The following is an 18,564-nucleotide window of genomic DNA, read 5'->3' on the forward strand; positions in this document are numbered from 1 at the left end:
TCCTTGTGCTGGCGCCCCGGGCCGCCGGTGGGATGGACACGCCCCTCCCTTGGGGGAGAAGAGACTCAAACCCAGGGGCGGGCGGCGGGATGCCCCTGAGCGGCTGCATCGCTGGTGCGGCTCTGGCCGGCCACTCCTCACTCACACCCCTGCTCCTGCTTCTCCCTCACACTGCAGTCTCTGCTGAGGCAAACATGGTGCTGAACCCTGTGTTCCCAGACCCCGTGCTGGCGCGTGGTGGACACGCAGTGGAGCTCACCCGCGCTCTGTGCCCAGAGCAGGGCCTGCCTGCGCGGGTGGGCTCTGTGCCTCTGCGGCCAGTGCCCCCCCGCCAGCGTCCTCAGGGACGCCAGGGTGATTCAGTATCAGCTCCCAGTGCTGTGCGGGTCCGGGACGGACACGCGGATCAGCGGCGCCCAGTGTGGGTCTGGGTCACGCGCATCTGGCCCGCGCTGCCTCCTCCGTGCTGCAGTTCTGGAGCCTGGCACCTCCCGGGGGTGCCCGGAGACCCACCTGCCCAGGGTGGAGCGGGACTGGCTGGGCCCCCGCAGGCCCTGTGACGGGCCCCGCTGAGGGGCAGCTGGGCAGAGCCAGCCGGGACAGGCGCGCCTTCAGGCCCGCGTCCCTCAGATTCTGGGAAAGGAACAGATTTCGGATTCTTGCTACCCAAAAGCTGCCCCGGGGCCCTGCCCGGAGAAAGACCCTTTAGCGAGCTGACCCTCCCCCACGCGGCCCTTTCCTGATAAGGACTGAGATTTGGCGCCTCTGACTGGCGGGCTTTGCACGTTCCCCTCCTGCAGAGCTTCAGGGTCAGATGCGGCGCTGTGCGAGAGGAGCAGGAGTTTGGCGAGCTGAGTTGAAATGCCTTGAAAACGCCTGGGGGCCTGCCAGGCGTGCCCCAGCCGGGCTCTCTGGAGCAGAGGCCAGAGGGCGCGGGGCTGCCGGCAGTGGCGGGGGGGGGGGGGGGGGGGGCAGAGCTCTGACCCCCACGGGTGGGGTGCATCCAGAACGGCTCTTTGTTGTCTTTCTGCTCCCACGGAACTAACAGCTCCCAAACCTCAGTCGCTCTCAACAAACAAGTTGGGCCTGGCGCTGCCTGGGGCCCAGACTAGGGCAGCAGTAGGAGCACCTGAGGCTCGTTCTTGGGGTGGGTGGAGCCAGCCACTCGGTGCCCCCACCCCCGCTTGTGTCTCGCCCTCTGACACCCCAGAGGCCAAAGCAAAGCAGCGCCCCTCCCCCTCCGTGCCCCCCCCTCCAGCCCCGCACTGGGGGTGGGAGTGAGGCGGGGGTGCATCGCAGGGCCCAGCTCTGGGCACCAGCCCCATTGCTCGGGGCAGGAACTGCGAGGCCCTGGTCTCCCCCGGGAGCTGGGTGCTGGGTGCTGGGGCTTGGGCCACTCACAGATGCCCGCAGCCCTGATAGCTGCTGATTCTCAGAGCAGGGTGGGCAGCGGGGGGACTCAGCCGCCCAGCCTGCCGTGTCCCTGACCTTGTTGACATTTTGCTCAAATTCTGTCTTCGTCTAGGGAAATAGTGGAGCATATGGTCCAGCACTTTAAAACACAGATCTTTGGGGATCGGAAACCAGTGTTTGATGGAAGAAAGAACCTCTACACAGCCATGCCCCTGCCTATTGGGAGGGACAAGGTAGGTCGCGGGCGTGCGGCCGGGCCAGCGAGCCGCCGCGCTGGAGGGGCTGGAGGGTGCGCGCTCGGCCCAAGGGCCGGGGACTGGGTTTTCAGCAGGGCCGCGTGGGTGGGCCGGGTCACTCGTGTGAAGTGGCCAGCACCCGCGCCCACGGGAGGGAGCTGACACGTCAGCTGGGCTGGTGTCTTTGTCTTTATCACGGCTTTGCTGAAAATGCAGTGAATTTCTGCCTGGAAGTTGCCACACTTTTTGGACATCTTTCAACAAATGGGCTGTTCCAGGGCGATAACTGGTGGTAACAGATGGGCTCGCGCTGGCTCAGAAACCGCCTTACGAGCGCTTGAGAGAACCCCGACCAGCAGGCTGACACGGCCCTCCTGGGGACGGCGGCAGTGCCCGCTGCGGCCCCGCCCCCGGCCGGGAGGGACGTGCAAGTCCCGGGCCCAGCCTGCCGGCCCTGGGGCGCCTTCTGGAGGGGGTGAAGGCAGCATGCGGCAGGCGTCACTTTCTCTCACTTTTGCATTTTGGTGATAATCTCAGGTGACAGAGGGCCTCCCGGCTGGGTGGGCAGGGCTGCAGGCCAGCGCCCAGCTGTGGGGCCCAGCGGTGCTGGCTCTGATAAGGGCAGGGACGTTGGGCTGAAGGAAGGTGATAAGGGCTCTGTCCCGACCTGGGGGCTCCGGGAGATAGCGGAGATGTGAGAGTGGCAGCGCCTGGCACGGGCCGTGGGTGCCGGCATCCCTGCCGGAGGGCACCCGGGCCCTGTCCTGGGCTGCACCAGTGGCCGCTCAGGCCTGGCGGGTGGACACGCCCTGCACTCGGAGTGTGTCGGGACAGAAAGCCTCGTGCTTAATCCACACATTTGTTTTTGTTTGAAGATGCCCTAGAAAGAAGAGCGTAAGGCGTTTATTCGCCATTTCGTTTGCGTGTGTTTATAATCAAGCACTAGGAGGGGTGTAAGTGTGTTTTTCTTTCAGAGGGGCTGGGGGAGTTGATACGATGCTCATATTTGAGACTTGTGGTTACAGAAGTTAACACAGGCTCCTGGGTAAAAATAGATCTGATGCAGGCCCTCGCCTCCCCCTTGGGGGACCTGGGCCGGCTGCTGCCTTGCCCGGTAGACCTCAGGCCCCACCTTCGCAACAGGGAGGTGGCGCAGAGACTCCACCCAGGTCTGCTGAGGATGAAACACCCCAAGAAGCTGCTCCAGCTGTGATGTCTTCCTGTAACCTCAGGGTCTCTGTTCAGAGGCAGCTTCTGATCAGGGCCTGGGGACGCCCCACTTGTGAACACTGCCGGGGGATGCCCCACTTGTGAGCACTGCCAGGCTGCCATGCTTGGAGTTATGGGTGCAAGGCTTTGGCGGCAGTGCCGGGCCATGGTGCACTGTGCAGACACTGAGGCAGGTTGTGCTCTCGGGGTCTGTGCCTATCATCGACCCATGGTTTCTGGGGTGCCCCCACCTCCAGTAACTACATACTGACAGCCCCATACCTAGAGGGGCTCAACGCCTCTGAGTGTAGCCCCCACCCGCCTCCTACATCTTCAGGCGGGCTCAGGGCACTGCCCCGTCCGCCGGCCACAGGGCCTCACCCGTGCGCTTTGGCCATGCCTGGCTATGGCAGCAATGCCTCCTTCTCGCTTCCCGCACAGTTGCATTTTGTAGCAAAGTGTGTGTTACCGTTATTTTTTTCACTTTCTTTTTCCTATAAAGTACTTTTCTTTGTATTTTGGCCTCTTCTGTAACAAGAGAGAAGCTCCTGAGTGTCCAGTTGCCCTGCGTCGGCTGGTGGCAGTGTGTCCCCGGCTGTACCCAAGCGCCGGTAGGGCTGCCCTGTGCGCCCTGGCCTGGAAAGGGACCCTCTGTGGGGCGGGACCCTGCGGCCAGGCCAACCCTTGCTTTCCAGGGAGGCCACTCAGAATTCAGGGTATGGCTCAGGGTCCTTTTTGACAGTAAGACAGCAGGATTTGCAGGGATGGAATTTGTGTGACTTGTTTGTTCCTGGTGCTGGGGCCCATCGGCACCTGCAGCATCCGAGCTACTGAGTCTGGGAGGGTGTGAATGGCTCTTCTTAGCAGGCCCCGTCCCCAGGCAGACACTCCACAGGTGCAGTAGCAGAGCCCTGGGGCCTGGCTCAGGTCCCAGGTCCTGGCTTGGTTTGAGCTTCAGGGTGCACTACCCCACCCTCCACCCTGTGACTACTGACCCCACACGGTAGGGCGTTGCGGGTTCCAAGCTGGGTGGTGACGGAGGCAGAGGGACAGGGAGCCATCCTTGGTGCAGGGCCACCTGGCAGCACGTGCTCACGGTGGGCATGCTGGCCAGACCATGGCTTTTGTCTCAAGGTAATTTGGACAGACAACAGTTTGTGTTTCGAGGACATTCGTTACTATGTGAAGCCACAGAAGCCCTCAGCTCCCCGCCCCCCGGGCACATCTAAAACAAGTTGTGACCCGCGCGTCCCTGGAGAGGCCCCTGGCATGGCGCCTGGCAGCTGGGGCCCCTGGCACGGGCTCGGCAGGGTGGGAGGCCACACCGGGTCCGGTTCCCTATGGCCGGGGGGGGGGGGGTCGCTGCCCATGCCGGCCTCCCTCACCAGAGCAGATGGCAGTGAGTTGACGAGATGCCCTCTGGAGGCGCAGCTGCTCCCCTCTGCCCCGCACGCCTGCCCTCTGTGTCCTGACGGCCTTGCTTCCCCTTTATTCGCCTCCACGCAGCGCCACCCAGACAGGGGTCCTCCCACGACTGCCTGCAACTCCGTCACCCTGACTTTGAGGCCGGGAATGGCGCATGTTGCTGGCCTGTGGGGAGGCGGTCTCATGGCCCATGCTGTTTCCCGGCCCTGGCAGGGCTGCTGGCTGGCGTTTTAGTTGTCTCTTCTGGGTGGCAGCTGCTGTGGTCCACGTGGCACCAACAGCTCCGAGGTGCCTCCTCAGCTGACGCAAGTGCTCCGAGAGACTCGGGGCCTCCGGGGTCAGAAGGTGGGGGGCTGCAAGCAGGGCCTCGGCCCACGCTCCTCTGGGGGCTAGGGATACCGCCTGCTTGGTGGCGTGTCGGGCTGGGGGAGATGCTGCGTCCTGTGTGGGGGCCAGCCCCTCTGGCCAGCGGCTAGACACGTGCTCACAGCTGCTGCACCACGAAGCCCGCCGTCTTGCGCATGGCCCACAGCTCCACCCCCTGCAGCTGTGCCGTGTGGCTGGCCGGCGTGCTTGGAGGCCTGATGTTCATCATGCTCCCTCTTTATGGGGCCAAGAGGAGGCCGGGCCAGCATTTATTTAACAATACAAGCGTCTTGCTGACGGGAATCCCCTCCAGACCCTGAGTGGGGTCACAGAGGCCCTTGTGGAGGACACTGCCAGGCGCTTCGTGGTACAGCTCGCGCGGCTGTTTGGGCGCGGGGGAGGGGGGGCTAGCTGTGCACGAGGGGCTGGTGTCCCTTTGCAGCCACGTGTGCCCGGAGCTGAGCCAGTGGTTTCCACTCGCATGGCCATGCCACGTACAAATCACTGTCTTGGTGGCCTGTCCCTGGCAGCTGGGACCGCTCCCCCCGGCCTGCAAGACCGTCCCAGCTGGACGGGGCCTCATTGCTGTTGAATGGGCAGCTAGTTCAGCCTCTCTGGAACTCAGTTTCCGTATCAGAAACTGTCACCGGGTGGCCGGGTAGGTGGTGTGTGACCTGCATCCCCAGTGCATCGCGCACGTGACTTGCTTTGGCTGTCTGAGGCTCATTTGGAGTCTGGAGTGCAGGGCACAGACAGAAAGCACATGTGCATGGGTGGAGAGCGCCCCGTACCTGCTCCCCTCACTGTCCTGCTGGGCCTCCTTAGGGCCAGCACCCTGACCCCGGGCTGGGCAGCAGCTGGGCAGCGCCCCCCAGTGCTGTGTCTGGGGGAAGGACAGGGACACCTGCCTCTCATTGCTCTGGCCTGCTGTGCCCAGGCCAGGATGCCCGCAGCAGCAAGAGAGCACCAGCCTGTCACAGGGCCGCGGGGGCTTGCACGCCCCCACGAGTGAGCGTGGAGAGGGGTCTGGGAGCGCCCAGCGAGTGCCAGAAGGGTGAGGCATCTCTCGGACTGCAGGTGGAGCTGGAGGTCACGCTGCCAGGAGAGGGGAAGGACCGCATCTTCAAGGTGTCCATCAAGTGGGTGTCCTGCGTGAGCCTGCAGGCGCTGCACGACGCGCTGTCCGGGAGGCTGCCCAGCGTGCCCTTCGAGACCATCCAGGCCCTGGACGTGGTCATGAGGCACCTGCCATCCATGAGGTGAGCACCGAGACCAGCCGTGCTTCTGCCCCGGGGGCCTCGCACCTGTCCCTGGGTGCTCTCCCAAGCTGATGGATGGGGCTCCTGTCACCAGCGTCAACCCCTGACACGGAGGTGAAAGCAGACCCTACCCCTTGCAAGACCCCACTCCGCCCTGTGCACAGGTGCCCGGGACCTACTCCCCTCTCCCTCCCGCTTGGGACTTGTGGGGCGCATCAGGTGCCCCTCGGGCTCTTGGCACCTCCCCAGGGCAGTGTCTGGTCCCCACCAGCCAGGCTTCCCCTTTGTCAGCAAGTGAATGGAGCCATGGCTGAGAGACGCCAGTTGAGGGTCCGCTGTGCATGCGCTGGTGAGGAGCCATCCACCCCCAGACTTGGGCTGAGGGGCGCAGGCCTCCCTAGCCCTCTGCGGGCGCCTGAGGTGCAGGGCGGAGCTGCTCCACGGGGCGGCCAGGCGGGCGACCCCTCCACGCCCCTGTCACCACTGGGAACTGACAGGGCGACACAGGTGGAGGCCTTGGGCAGGAGCACTGCCCAAACGCCTGCTCTCATCTTTGAACAAGTGGTCGGGATGGCTGTGGTTTTTATTTTCTGAATTCCTTGGACTTAATTACCATGTTACTTTTATAGCCTGGGCGGAGAAAACTAGTTTCCTTTTGGAAAAATAGCTCAGGAGAGGCAGCTTGGCGCGGGGCGTGGCTGGGCCACCACCTGACTGACAGCGCAGTCTGGCGGGGGTGGGGGGTGGGGTGGGGGCCGAGCCCCTGCTCTGGGGTCTCCTCAGTGCTCCATCCCCAGCAGAGTGCTGTCCTCTGGGGTGCCCCCACCGGGGTCCGGCCCCCCCCCCTCCCCGGCAGCACTGGCCTATACTTGGAGCCTCTTGGTTGACGCGGGGAAGGGGTGGACAGGTGCCCGGCGCTGCGTCCTGCCAAGCCCCAGATTCCAAGGCCTGGGTGGCCAGCCCCTTGGCGGTGACTGCCGGTGACACATTATATCATGCCCGATTGCACCCCGTTTAGAGAGACGTGACCCGCCCGGGAAGAGCCGGGTCTAGCCTGGCTCTGTCTCTGCGCCGGCTGAGCTGGATGGGGGAGGGGGCAGCGCTTCCTGTGTCGTCCTGTCCTGTCCCGTGTCGTCCCCCCCCCCCCCGGCTGTGCCCTTAGGCATCTCCCACCCCTGCGGTGAGTGGGGCTGGCATCCTGTGGGAAGTGCCCTGACCAGGGCTGGGTCTGCTTCCAGGTACACCCCCGTGGGCCGCTCCTTCTTCACTGCATCCGAGGGCTGCTCCAACCCACTTGGGGGTGGCCGAGAAGTGTGGTTTGGCTTCCATCAGTCCGTCCGGCCTTCTCTTTGGAAAATGATGCTGAATATTGATGGTGAGCAGAGCCCGTCAGTGGTGGGAGGTTGGGACTGGCGGGGAGCAGCGCCACACCTGGGCTCTGCCAAAACAGGAGCCAAGAGGGGCGAGGGCCGGCCCGTGGCCTCCTGCTGGGCCGGGCGGGTGCCCCGCAGGCGGGCAGCTGGCTGGGGCATCTGGGGCCTCACCTGCGTTCCTTCCGGGTTGGTTGCTGCCCTCGGGAGGCTGTCACATGAGGGACAGTGGCCCCAGGCCCGTCCGGTGGTGGCCGTCAGGTTCTGATTTTATTCCGCTAGTCTCTGTCCCCTCAGACCCCACCGGCCCTCTCTGCCGCCCACCGGCCGGCTCCTCCCTCCTCCGGCCGGGCCGGGCGCGGCCCGCTGGGCCTGGCGTCAGCCTCACCCCCCTCGTCCCCTCCCACCTGCAGTCTCGGCCACGGCGTTTTACAAGGCACAGCCCGTCATCGAGTTTGTTTGTGAAGTTTTGGATTTTAAAAGTATTGAAGAGCAACAGAAACCTCTGACAGATTCCCAAAGGGTGAAGTTTACCAAAGAGATCAAAGGTAAGGCTGTCGCGTGCCCACCGGCACTGCCCTCCCTGCCCCGTGCTGCCCCCGCCTTGGGGACCTGAGCAGAGGTGGACAGTTGCCCCGGCCACACTCCTTCCCGCCAGAGTGTGGCAGCCGCTCCTGCTCCCTGCCCAGAACCTTCTGGAAGGGCAGGCATGCTTTCTCTCTTCTGTGCATCCCTCTCGCCTGGTGCAGTCTCCCAGCCACCGCGCCTGTCCCCGCTCCCTGCGCAGGGCATGTTCCAGGCCATGGACGGGGCTTGCTGCCCAGAAGTCCTGCCCACACGCCCGGAGCCCTAGTGGGCGGAGCGGCTGTGCTGTGGCTGCTGCTGGACGGGGCACCCGTGGCGGGGGGAGGGGTGCGCAGCCCAAGACGTCCTGCCCGCCCTCCCTTTGGGGTGGGGCCCCGGGGCTGCAGGTGCCTGGAGGGGCTGCGGGCTGGCTGACGGCGCTGTGTGCGCAGGTCTGAAGGTGGAGATCACGCACTGCGGGCAGATGAAGAGGAAGTACCGCGTCTGCAACGTGACCCGGCGGCCCGCCAGCCACCAGACGTAACTGTCGCCCTCACCCCACCCCTCGGCCCCTCCCCGACCCCGGACCCCGGGGCAGTTGCCCTCCTGGGCTTAGGGTCCCAGCGCCCCTGGGCCCCGTGGATCCAACGTCACCTAATTAAGATAAATTGTAGAAATCTCCTGTATGGGGTTGGGGGCCAGTGGCTCCCTGTCTTTCCCCCCCCCCTCAGAGTTTTAGGGGTGCAAGGAGGGTCTCTTGCTTGTTTTGAGGCCTCTGTGCTGGGCGGGCTCTGGGGGAGTGGGGCGTGGTCTTGGCCCACCCAGGCTGGCGCGGGGGCTTCTGTGGGTGTGTCCCAAAGTGTGGGGGCCGGCTGGTAGCACCAGCCTGGGCACAGGCATGGTTGTCTCAGCTTGTCTGCTTCTCTGGGAAGGCTTGGGGAGGTGTGGCAGGTGCTCCCGGGCCCTCGTTCTGCATTGCACTGTGACCTGTGAGAGGTGGCCGGTCTGCCTCCGGGGCCTGGAGATGCGCACCAGGCCCCTCTCCCTTCCCGGGTCACCCAGAAGGCATGCTTTGGTGCTGGCTTCCAGGAACTGCTTGGCGGCTAGCTCCCCAGCCCTCACCAGCCCCGAGCCCTGGAAAGCAGCCCTGGGTGACTCGGCCCGTCCCCAGGCCTCTGAACTGCCTCTGCTTCCCTCCCCAGGTTCCCGCTGCAGCAGGAGAGCGGGCAGACGGTCGAGTGCACGGTGGCCCAGTACTTCAAGGACAGGCACAAGCTGGTCCTGCGCTACCCCCACCTCCCGTGTTTGCAAGTCGGACAGGAGCAGAAACACACCTACCTGCCCCTTGAGGCAAGAGCCGCCTCCCATGCAGCTCCCCGGCTGGCAGGAGCTTCCCTGGCAGAGCGCCCCACCCAGCACCCCTTCCTCATCCCTGCTGCCCTGGGGCTCAGGAGGTTAACCCTCGGCACTGGGCCTCAGCTTCCTGTCACTAAGATGGGTCTAGTGACGCGAGGAGTTACATGGAAGTTGAGGCCACGCGTGGTGTGCCGGCTGGTCCCTGGCGCAGTGGACGCCCTTGGAGACACGCGCTGCCCTCTGTTCTTGCCGCAGCAGGACGCCACACTGGCTCTCGTGCTGAGGATTCTTGGGGCCCACCAGTTGCTTAGCCCTCTCGGGCCTGGCTGCTCCCCTTGCCCTGGCCCAACCCAGCAGGCAGCTAAGTGCTGGCAGGATGCAGACCTCGTGCGGTCTGCGCCCCGACTTTGTTACACTGGCCCAGTGGGAGGGCGGGGTTCTGCTGTCCCAGAAGGGCCCCCGAGCCTGGAGCGGCCACCACAGGGTATTTGTGGGGTGCCCCCTCCCCTAGCTTGATGCTGACACCCCCTTTGTGGGTCTTCCCCACAGGTCTGCAACATAGTGGCAGGACAGAGATGTATAAAAAAGCTGACCGACAATCAGACCTCAACCATGATCAGAGCGACCGCCCGCTCGGCGCCCGACCGCCAGGAGGAGATCAGCAAGCTGGTGAGGCCGCGGTCGTGGGCCCGTGCCAGGCAGCAGGTGGGGCTGTGGGGCCGGGAGCCCGGGGTTCTGGGGCCCCCTGACGCCTTGTCTTTCCTCCACTTCCAAGATGCGCAGCGCAAGTTTTAATACTGACCCCTACGTCCGGGAGTTCGGGATCATGGTCAAAGACGAGATGACGGACGTCACCGGCCGAGTGCTGCAGCCCCCCTCCATCCTCTACGGGGGCCGGGTGCGTGCGGGCCCGGGGCCGGCAGGGTTGGGGGCGCCCTGGCTGCGCGGCGCCTGACCCCTGGCCCCTCCGGCCTGAGCTCAGGCTTGGCTTCGTAGCAATTGCATGTCCCCTGCCCTTGGGAGATTTGGGGACCCCCTCTACCTTCACAAAGGTCTTCTGGGTCAAACCACCAGAATTTCAAAAGCCTGTTCTCAGCGCCTGCTGCGGAGCTCACGCCACTGCTGTGCTCCCGGCGACCCCTGGGTGGCCGTTGCTGCCGCGCCTTGGTCTTGTCGGCTTGGGCCACCGATGTCCAGCTCTGACCAGCTGTGACCCTGGCCACGGAGCCCCGGGGACTCACCTCCTCCTGGGCACCGGGCGTGAGCAGAGCCAGCTGGGGCTGCTGGGTCCCGGCTGGGCTGGCCTGGACCAGCTGGCCTAGGCCTTGGGCCCGGGCAAGGTCTCCTTCACAGGTTTTTTTTTTAATTTAAAATAAAAGCTCTGTGGTTTAAGGTGTTTCAAAGGTCAGAGGCACGCGCCCTGTCCATGAAGCCCTCCACGTGGTCCCTGGCCCTCCCCTGCCCCCGTGTCCGTGCCTCTCCCCCTGGGGTAAGCACGGCCTGGACAGCAGAACTGCTCGCCGAGCTGCAGAAACACAGGAGTGGTGGGGTGAGAAGGTCACAGTGCTTCCGAGCGAGCAAAGTTCCCCAGGTCTCGGCACGTTTAATGGGACAGACACGCCTGCCTGTGTGTGCTGTCAGCGCCCCGGGGGTCGTCCCCTGTGAGCCTCGCGCAGGCCTGTCATGGGGCCTTGGCCGGCGTCTGCACCTGGCCTCTGGTGGCCTCTCCAGGGCCCGCCACGCCCAGCCCCAGCGAGCCAGTGCTGCGGGGCCAGCGCTCCCTCTTGGCCGGTGCCTGTGGCGGGAGCTCCGCCAGGCTGGTGGGCGCCGTGGAAGGCGGCTGGCGGGGGCAGGCAGTGGAAACCCGGGCATCCCTCCCCACACCGTGTTCGACTTTCACAACGAGCTCATGTTACCTCTGTAAGGAAAGGGAAGTCTTTTTCCACTAAAAAAAAGAAAATTCTGCTGTGTGGATGGCAGCCACTGGGATGCAGCCCTGTCCTGCTTCCTCCTGGCGCCCTCCTGACCGTCTCTGGTCAGCGCAACCGGGGACCGTCCAGAGCCGGGGGCCAGTGCAAGGGTCTGGTCCCGTCGGCCGAGCTGACAGCTGGGTGGGCGCACGCTGGTGTTGCTCTCCAGCAGGGCGGGCACTGTCCCTAACCAGGGCAGGCAGCTCAGCCCCGGCCGCCCTCAGGGCGGGGAGAAACGCCGGCTTCTCTCTCGTCAGCGCTGGCCGTGGGCGCAGCAGAACCAGGGAGAGCATCCCCTGGGCCAGGAAGCCTTCCGCAGACAGAACTTGCATTCCCTTGGGCTTTCCAAGGTGTGAGTAGTGCGCTGGGCCCTCTGGGCTCTCCCAGTGTAGCTCATTCCCTGCAGCCTCCGCCCCTCCCTCTGTCCATCCTCCGCCCGCCCGCCCGCGGTGCCATGCAGCAGGAGGAGCACAGAGCCAGTTCTGAGCCTCAGGGCTGCTGTCAAGTCAGGAGAGCCAGCAGCTCGGGTTCGAGAGAAGATCCAGGTCGAGGGCTGTTCTCACTCCAGACTTCTTGCCGTTTGCAGAATAAAGCGATCGCCACCCCTGTGCAGGGTGTCTGGGACATGAGGAACAAGCAGTTCCACACGGGCATCGAGATCAAGGTGTGGGCTATCGCCTGCTTCGCCCCCCAGCGCCAGTGCACGGAGGTCCACCTCAAGTAAGTGCATGGGCGCCGGGGACTGTGGGGCTGGGCCCGGAGTCTGGGGCTCACACCCGTGCTCTTGTGCCAAGCAGACCTGTGAGGGAGGGGAGGGGGGATCCCCACGGTGCGGGGGGCAGGCGTTGGGTACCACCAGGGTTTCTGAGAAGCAGGCGGTTCTGGAAAGTTAGGCCAAGGGAGGGCCGCGTGGGTCTCTGTGGGCTGGCGTCACCTCGAGGGCGCGGGAAGCGCCCACGGAGATGGGAGTGGGGCGCGGAGAGCCACAGGCTCTTGCTGGCTGTTTGCCTGAGCTCAGGGTCGCAGGTGAACTCTGCGGTAGGTGCCGGGGGTTCTGGGGCCTCGCGGGCCGGAGAAGGAGCACTCAGCGGCCAGGCCGGGGCAGGCGTCCTGATCCACAGCAGCCAGCGCTCGCTCTTTCCACTCAGGCTGCGGGCTCCCCAGGCCCGTGGGCGCTGTGATGTTACCCTGGCTTCTCGCCCAGGTCCAAGTTGTCTCAGAAGGGGGTGCAGGGACCGTCCACTAACAGCCATGCTCGCTGAGCTGGCGCTCGGTGTGCTGCTGTGGCCCACAGGCAGGTGGTGGGCAGACGGGCGCCCGCTGCCTTCGGAGGACAGCAGGGGGCACGCACAAAGTTATCTGTCTCCTCGGGGCACAGCTGCTCCAGTGGACTTGGGTGCTCCTCGGGATCCCGCGCCGGGCAACTCCGTCCAGGATATGGACACGTGGGTCTGGCCCCAGCCACTGGCCTGGGTCCCAGTTCTGTCCGATGTGCCGTCGCTCAGCCTGCGCCGTGATGTGCCCTCGCCACAGGTCCTTCACGGAGCAGCTGCGGAAGATCTCGAGGGACGCGGGCATGCCCATCCAGGGGCAGCCCTGCTTCTGTAAATACGCCCAGGGCGCCGACAGCGTGGAGCCCATGTTCCGGCACCTGAAGAACACCTACGCCGGCCTGCAGCTGGTGGTGGTCATCCTGCCCGGCAAGACCCCAGTGTACGGTAGGCCCCTCTGCGCCCGCCTGGGACATGGCCGGCCGGGAGGTGCTGGCGTGCGTCAGCCTCCCAATGCCAGGGGCCCCAGTGGCTCTGAGCGTGGCCACACCAGGTGGCCGTGCAGGAGCAGGTTGGGTGCACGCTGGTGGCGGCTGGGTGCGGGAGAGCAGTGAGCACCCCGTCGCTGCCTGCCTGGGCGTGTCTCATGCTCTCCCTGGACAGCTGGCCAGTTGCTCATGGAAGAATCCAGGACTGGAGGGGTGCGGCTAAGCAGCCCCTCGATGTCGGGTTTGCTTACGCCAGCATTTCTAGGATGCTAGTGTTTATTTTTAGCTACTGGAGCATTTGCTTGTGGCCCTGAGCACTGGGATAGAAAGTTATAGGCTCCCCCACCCGGCCCACACCCCGAGGGACTGAGTGAGGGGGGCTTCCTTGAAGTCAGAGTCCACCCCGGGCACCCCGCTTCCTCCAGCGGCTCCCCTTCGCAGGCGTGGCTGCCTCCCTGGGCCAAGCAAAGCCACCGGTGGGCGTGAGCCGCTGTGGCCACCGGGGCAGGGCTGAGGCAGCAGCACTGAGCCCTCTGTGCCCCGCAGCCGAGGTCAAGCGCGTGGGCGACACCGTGCTGGGGATGGCCACGCAGTGTGTACAGATGAAGAACGTGCAGAGGACCACGCCTCAGACCCTGTCCAACCTCTGCCTGAAGATCAACGTCAAGCTGGGCGGTGTGAACAACATCCTGCTGCCCCAGGGCAGGTGAGACCTGTGCACAAGCCAAGACCTCTGGGACTCCAGGCAGGGAAGGGGCTGCAGGTCCCCATGCCTGTGCTCACAGCCTGGGGCCCAAGAAGGGTCCCCCCACCCATCCGAGTGCAAGGCCCCACCATGAGGGCTGCCTTGTCTGCACGTTGGTGAGCCCAGGGGCCACCTGCTGTGGAGGTGGAGACCCCCCACTGGCCGGCTGAGGTGTGGACTGAGAGGCCCCACATGAGCCCAGGTCAGGGCCACGCCCCCCGACTCACTGGCTCCCTGGGCCAGCCTTCATGGCACCACGGGGTTCACGCCTGGGGACATCCCGGTCACCTGCAGGCTCATCAAAGCACAGAGGTTCAGCGGGTCTGGATCAGGGTCCACGCAGTGATGGTCAAGTCGCTGGACGCTGGGCCTGGGCAGCAGGGCTGCGGCGGGAATGGAAACCAAAGTGCCAGCGCGTGGTCGGGGGCCACACACGATGGTCCTGTGTCTCCGCCTGGGACTTTCTGGGCTGTGGCGTGGTAGGAAGGGAGGGGCTGGGCTCATGGCAGGGAGGGTGCCGATCTTGGGGACAGCAGGGGCCTGAGCGGCCTGCAGGTGCCAGAGGTGGGAGTGTCGGGCTCAGGCTGTGCGGGGCCCTGTCTCAGGGGTAGAGAGCTGGTGGGTGGGGCCGGGGCTCCCCAGCCGGGTGCAGTTCAGGGAGGTGGTGAGTGGGCACGTGGTTGGCCTGCTGACCTTGTCCTAAAGGCCCCTGCGGTGCCGTGCTAGGCCATCCCCGGAGCCGTGCAGGTGCAGACTCGGGAGTGGTTGGAGAGCGGGTTTGGCTGTGCTTGGAGGAGTCAGGAGGAGCTTCAACCCTCTGGGGGAGGAGGGACGCTCACAGGGCCCTGCACAGCCAAGCGGCTGTGTGGTTAGGGCTCCTATGATTAGGGCCTGCAGGAGGCCCAGCCCGCAACCCTGAAAAGTGGAGTTTGGGGGACCCCGTTAGGCAGCCCAGCCCACGGCCGTGTGTCCTGTGGGGAGCTCTGTGACCCAGCCCAGACCTGCAGATTGTGGGTGACCTTGAGAAGGGGAGGTCTCCTCTCGTTGCCATGGCAGCGCAGCCTGCTGGGCGGGCCTGAGGCTGGGAGGCTGCAGTTCAGGGCACTCTCCCGCGGGGCAAGGGATGCAGAGCCAGAGGGCTCTGTGGGTTGCGGTGTGAGTCCCGCTGCCAGTGGTGCGATCGCCTGGGAATAGGGCAGAACTGGGGGGTGGGGCTCAAGCTTCAGACAGGGCAGGGGGTGAAAGGTGAATGGCTCGCCAGCCCACATCCCCCATGCAGAGGGGAGTGCTACCTGGTCCTGCTCTGCCAGGGGACCGCCAGCAGCTGCCCACCTGTTGGCAACCCCTCCACGGGGCAGGACTCTGTGTCTCCTGGCAGCCGCCCATGGTGTGTGCCCCCAAGGCGCCCTCTACGGCCTGGCGGGGCAAGCTGGGCACTCCTGCAAGGTGGGGGCGGCGCTAGGGGAGGACTCCTGGCAGGACTCAGTGTGACGACCAGCGGCACCTGCCAGCTGCGGGGGTCACGGTTCGCCTCGGGTGGCACTGTCCTGCAAAATCTCCCTGAGTCTCTCCGACCACGTGGCATATCCACCCGTTAGTCAGAGAGAGAGAGAGAAAGAGAGAGAGAGAGAGAGCCTTGATTTAAAATGCATTAGTGAGTACGTCAGAGGTGGGGCCCTTCAGAGCATGCCCACCCCGCAGCCCTCCCACCACGCCAGCCTCACCTGACCCGCTTCCCCCGCAGGCCTCCGGTGTTCCAGCAGCCCGTCATCTTCCTGGGGGCCGACGTCACCCACCCGCCCGCTGGGGATGGAAAGAAGCCCTCCATCGCCGCCGTGAGTGTCCCCGGGCACTGGTCCTCTGGGTGACGGGCCCCGGAGGGCGGCGGGAGGAGGCCCACTGGCCTTGTGCCAGGCCGCACCCTGGAGCGCATGGTGGGGGGGTCCCGGAACCCAGTGAAAGGTGTGAGGTAGCGCTGACTCGGCCCCCCAGCAGATCTGCCCAGTGCCAGGCCACTCCTGCCCCGACCTGCAGCTCAGGCGACCGGGGCCACAGGCCTGCTTGGCACAGGCGGCGGGGTGTGGGTGCGCGGTGGGGTCCCCACGGGACCGCCGGAGAGAGGTCTGTGGTCGCCTCATTGTGACGGGGTCCCGGGACCCTGCACCATCGCCAGTCGCTTGCCAGGCCCGGAGGTTTCTCGGGGCCCCTGCTGACCTCACTTCTGCCCCACAGGTCGTGGGCAGCATGGACGCCCACCCCAACCGCTACTGCGCCACCGTGCGGGTCCAGCAGCACCGGCAGGAGATCATCCAGGACCTGGCGGCCATGGTGCGCGAGCTGCTCATCCAGTTCTACAAGTCCACGCGCTTCAAGCCCACCCGCATCATCTTCTACCGCGACGGCGTGTCCGAGGGGCAGTTCCAGCAGGTCGGCCCTCTTTCCGCACCGCCCCGCCCCGCCCCCGGGTGGCTTCGGCGCTGGCTCTCCAGGGAAAAGACAGAGTGCCAAGCTCGTGGGTCCCATGGGGCAGGGCGGCAAGCAGGCACAGCGCTGGCTACAACGGCGCCGAGACACGACCAGGGAGGGACAGCAGGGTGGGTGCGGGCTGGCCCGAGTGCCACGTGCCCTGCAGGGTTCGGGGCCGGCCAGCTCGCAGGGCCAGGCTGTGGCTGCGGGCAGCGGAGTCTGCAGATCGGGCCCAGGGGCTGCTTCTGGAATCATGTCGGGGCATCTCCCCAGCGCTGTGCGCGGCGGGGTCCTGTGAAGGCAGATGGCAGCCGCAGCGCGCCCAGCAGCCGCGTGCTATTTGGATGTGAAGGGGTGGGGCCGCGTTAGAGGTTGTGTGGGTGTCTGGGAGGCAGAGGGCCATGGCGACACATGGAGTGTGGGGAACACGGTCCACTGTGGCTGAAAGCACCCAGGTCAAGGGTGCCATGAGCTCCGTGGGTGTGCCCAGCCTGGAGTCCGGCAGAGGCCCAAGGGGATCTTCATGCTGGCCTCTGGGGTGGGCGGTGGGGATAGACTCACATGGCGGCCCTGCAGCGGCTGGGGCAGGTGGCGCGGCTCTGCACTGGGTCTGCGGAGTGAGCCTACGGGGTGGGGTGCGCCCTTTTTAAAAGTGAACATACTGGGCCTCCCTGGTGGCGCAGGGGTCAAGTCTCAGCACTGAAGCTGCCCACGGCCACTGCAGCACGAGTTCCATCCCCGGCCAGGGAGCTACCCACAGGGCGCAGCAGACCTCTCCTGTCCCCCCGCTGCTCCCCTCAGCAGTGGATTTTAGCAGATCCACCCGTTCTCCCCACTCTGTGTCTGGTGGAACCTCTCCCGACCCCCCACCTCTGACCCACCCACCAGCTCTTGACTGCATACATTAATCTTTAAAAAAAAAAAAGTGAACAAACTGGGGATCAGAACCAACCTGTGGCTTCCCCAGGCCACAGCTCTGTGATGGTGGCGCCAGCATATTTATTTTTTTTAATTTATTTATTTATACAAGAACCAGGATACAGGCCAGATGCGCGGGAGGGTGCGAGGATTTACCAGAGACAGAGCGGGGAACAGAACAGGCAGATGGACCGAAGACACCGCTGAGGGGAGCAGCGGGCGAGGCAGGAGAGGTCTGCTGCACCGTGTGGGTATCTCCCTGGCCGGTCGGGAATCGAGCCCACGCTGCAGAGGCTGCGGACAGCTTCACAGCGCTGCGCTCAACCTGCTGCGCCACTGGGGAGGCCCCGGCAGCAGCGTTTGACTTGGGTCCAGCTCCGAGCAGTGCTCTTCCTGCTGGATGCCGCTTCTCTCCAGGGCAGACTGGCCTGTTAGATGGTTTGTTCACGTCTCTCGTGCCTATATACAGTAGGTGCAGTTTCTTGTGCCTTAGAACACCCGGGTACTGTGCTAAGCAGCTGGATCCTTGTCTGACTGAGACATTCCCCTGGAAGACTGGGTGCCTCTGACCCCTGCGTGGCATGGAAATGGGCGTGGCTGGGCACAAGCTGGGGGGAGGGAGGACAAGCCTGCAGGTGCTCACTGGATGGCACGTGTTACAAAGGGCATCGCTCTGAGTGGCCAGAGGCCCTCACAGCGGAAGCCGGGCTGTCTGTCCCCAGGTGCTGCACCATGAGCTGCTGGCCATCCGCGAGGCGTGCATCAAGCTGGAGAAGGACTACCAGCCAGGCATCACCTTCATTGTAGTCCAGAAGCGCCACCACACGCGGCTTTTCTGCACCGATAAGAATGAGCGGGTGAGTCGCTGGCTTGGGCACCGGTGTGGTCTGGGTCCCTGCCCACCGGCCGCGGTGGCCAGAGCCGCTCCAGTCCCTGCCCAGCAGCTCTGAGAGCTGGCCTGGACCTAGGCTGAGCCCCCGTCGGGGAGACTCTGCCTCCCCTCACCGGCCTTTGTGAGAGGCGGGCTCCAAGGGCCCACGGGCTGCTGGGTCCACAGCCACCGTGGCGCAGAGCATGCCTGCTGACGCGCCAGGGACTTCAGATCAGGGCGGGCTGTGGCCAGGGAGGCCCAGGCTCTAAGGCGTGTGGGTGCCGGCCACCGGCCACTTCTCTCTGGCCCCGGTGTGTCTGACGTGATTCCTGTGTCACTGAAGGTTGGGAAAAGCGGAAACATCCCGGCAGGCACCACCGTGGACACCAAGATCACTCACCCGACCGAGTTTGACTTCTACCTGTGCAGTCACGCCGGCATCCAGGTGAGACCGAGGGCTCCTGCAGTGTTGTCCACAAGGCCTCCAGTTGCGGAGGGGGCCGCCCCATCTCAAGGGGAGTCAGAAGGGCCATGGTGGTCTGACGAGGCTGTGAACTGGCAGGACTTTGGGGTCCCCATTCAGAGGAGGCAGGTCCAGGCAGAGGACCTGAGCGTAGAGGTCAGGCCTGCCGTGAGG

At 65.1% G+C, this 18,564-nt stretch overlaps 1 protein-coding gene across 3 annotated transcripts in view; it reads left to right on the top strand.

Annotated features, from left to right (window-relative positions):
* AGO2 (argonaute RISC catalytic component 2) overlaps positions 1–18,564 on the top strand; it is a gene marked incomplete at both ends in the record, with an annotated part of 51,985 nt that overhangs the window by 31,401 nt on the left and 2,020 nt on the right. Inside the window, 15 exons of one of the 3 annotated variants that reach the window (XM_084229283.1) lie at positions 1,526–1,646; positions 5,727–5,908; positions 7,147–7,283; positions 7,692–7,826; positions 8,295–8,382; positions 9,045–9,192; positions 9,748–9,867; positions 9,974–10,096; positions 11,755–11,888; positions 12,702–12,886; positions 13,474–13,633; positions 15,417–15,507; positions 15,905–16,099; positions 17,779–17,913; positions 18,271–18,372. In XM_084229283.1, coding sequence (XP_084085409.1) covers positions 1,526–1,646; positions 5,727–5,908; positions 7,147–7,283; positions 7,692–7,826; positions 8,295–8,382; positions 9,045–9,192; positions 9,748–9,867; positions 9,974–10,096; positions 11,755–11,888; positions 12,702–12,886; positions 13,474–13,633; positions 15,417–15,507; positions 15,905–16,099; positions 17,779–17,913; positions 18,271–18,372 — 2,056 coding nt within the window. Of the gene's footprint in view, positions 1–1,525; positions 1,647–5,726; positions 5,909–7,146; positions 7,284–7,691; positions 7,827–8,294; positions 8,383–9,044; positions 9,193–9,747; positions 9,868–9,973; positions 10,097–11,736; positions 11,889–12,701; positions 12,887–13,473; positions 13,634–15,416; positions 15,508–15,904; positions 16,100–17,778; positions 17,914–18,270; positions 18,373–18,564 lie in introns of all 3 variants that reach the window. The other 2 variants (XM_084229284.1, XM_084229285.1) reach the window with 2 other exon arrangements.

Source organism: Talpa europaea, assembly GCF_964194135.1.
Source record: "Talpa europaea genome assembly, chromosome: 3".
In the NCBI taxonomy this organism is placed as follows: Eukaryota; Metazoa; Chordata; class Mammalia; order Eulipotyphla; family Talpidae; genus Talpa; species Talpa europaea.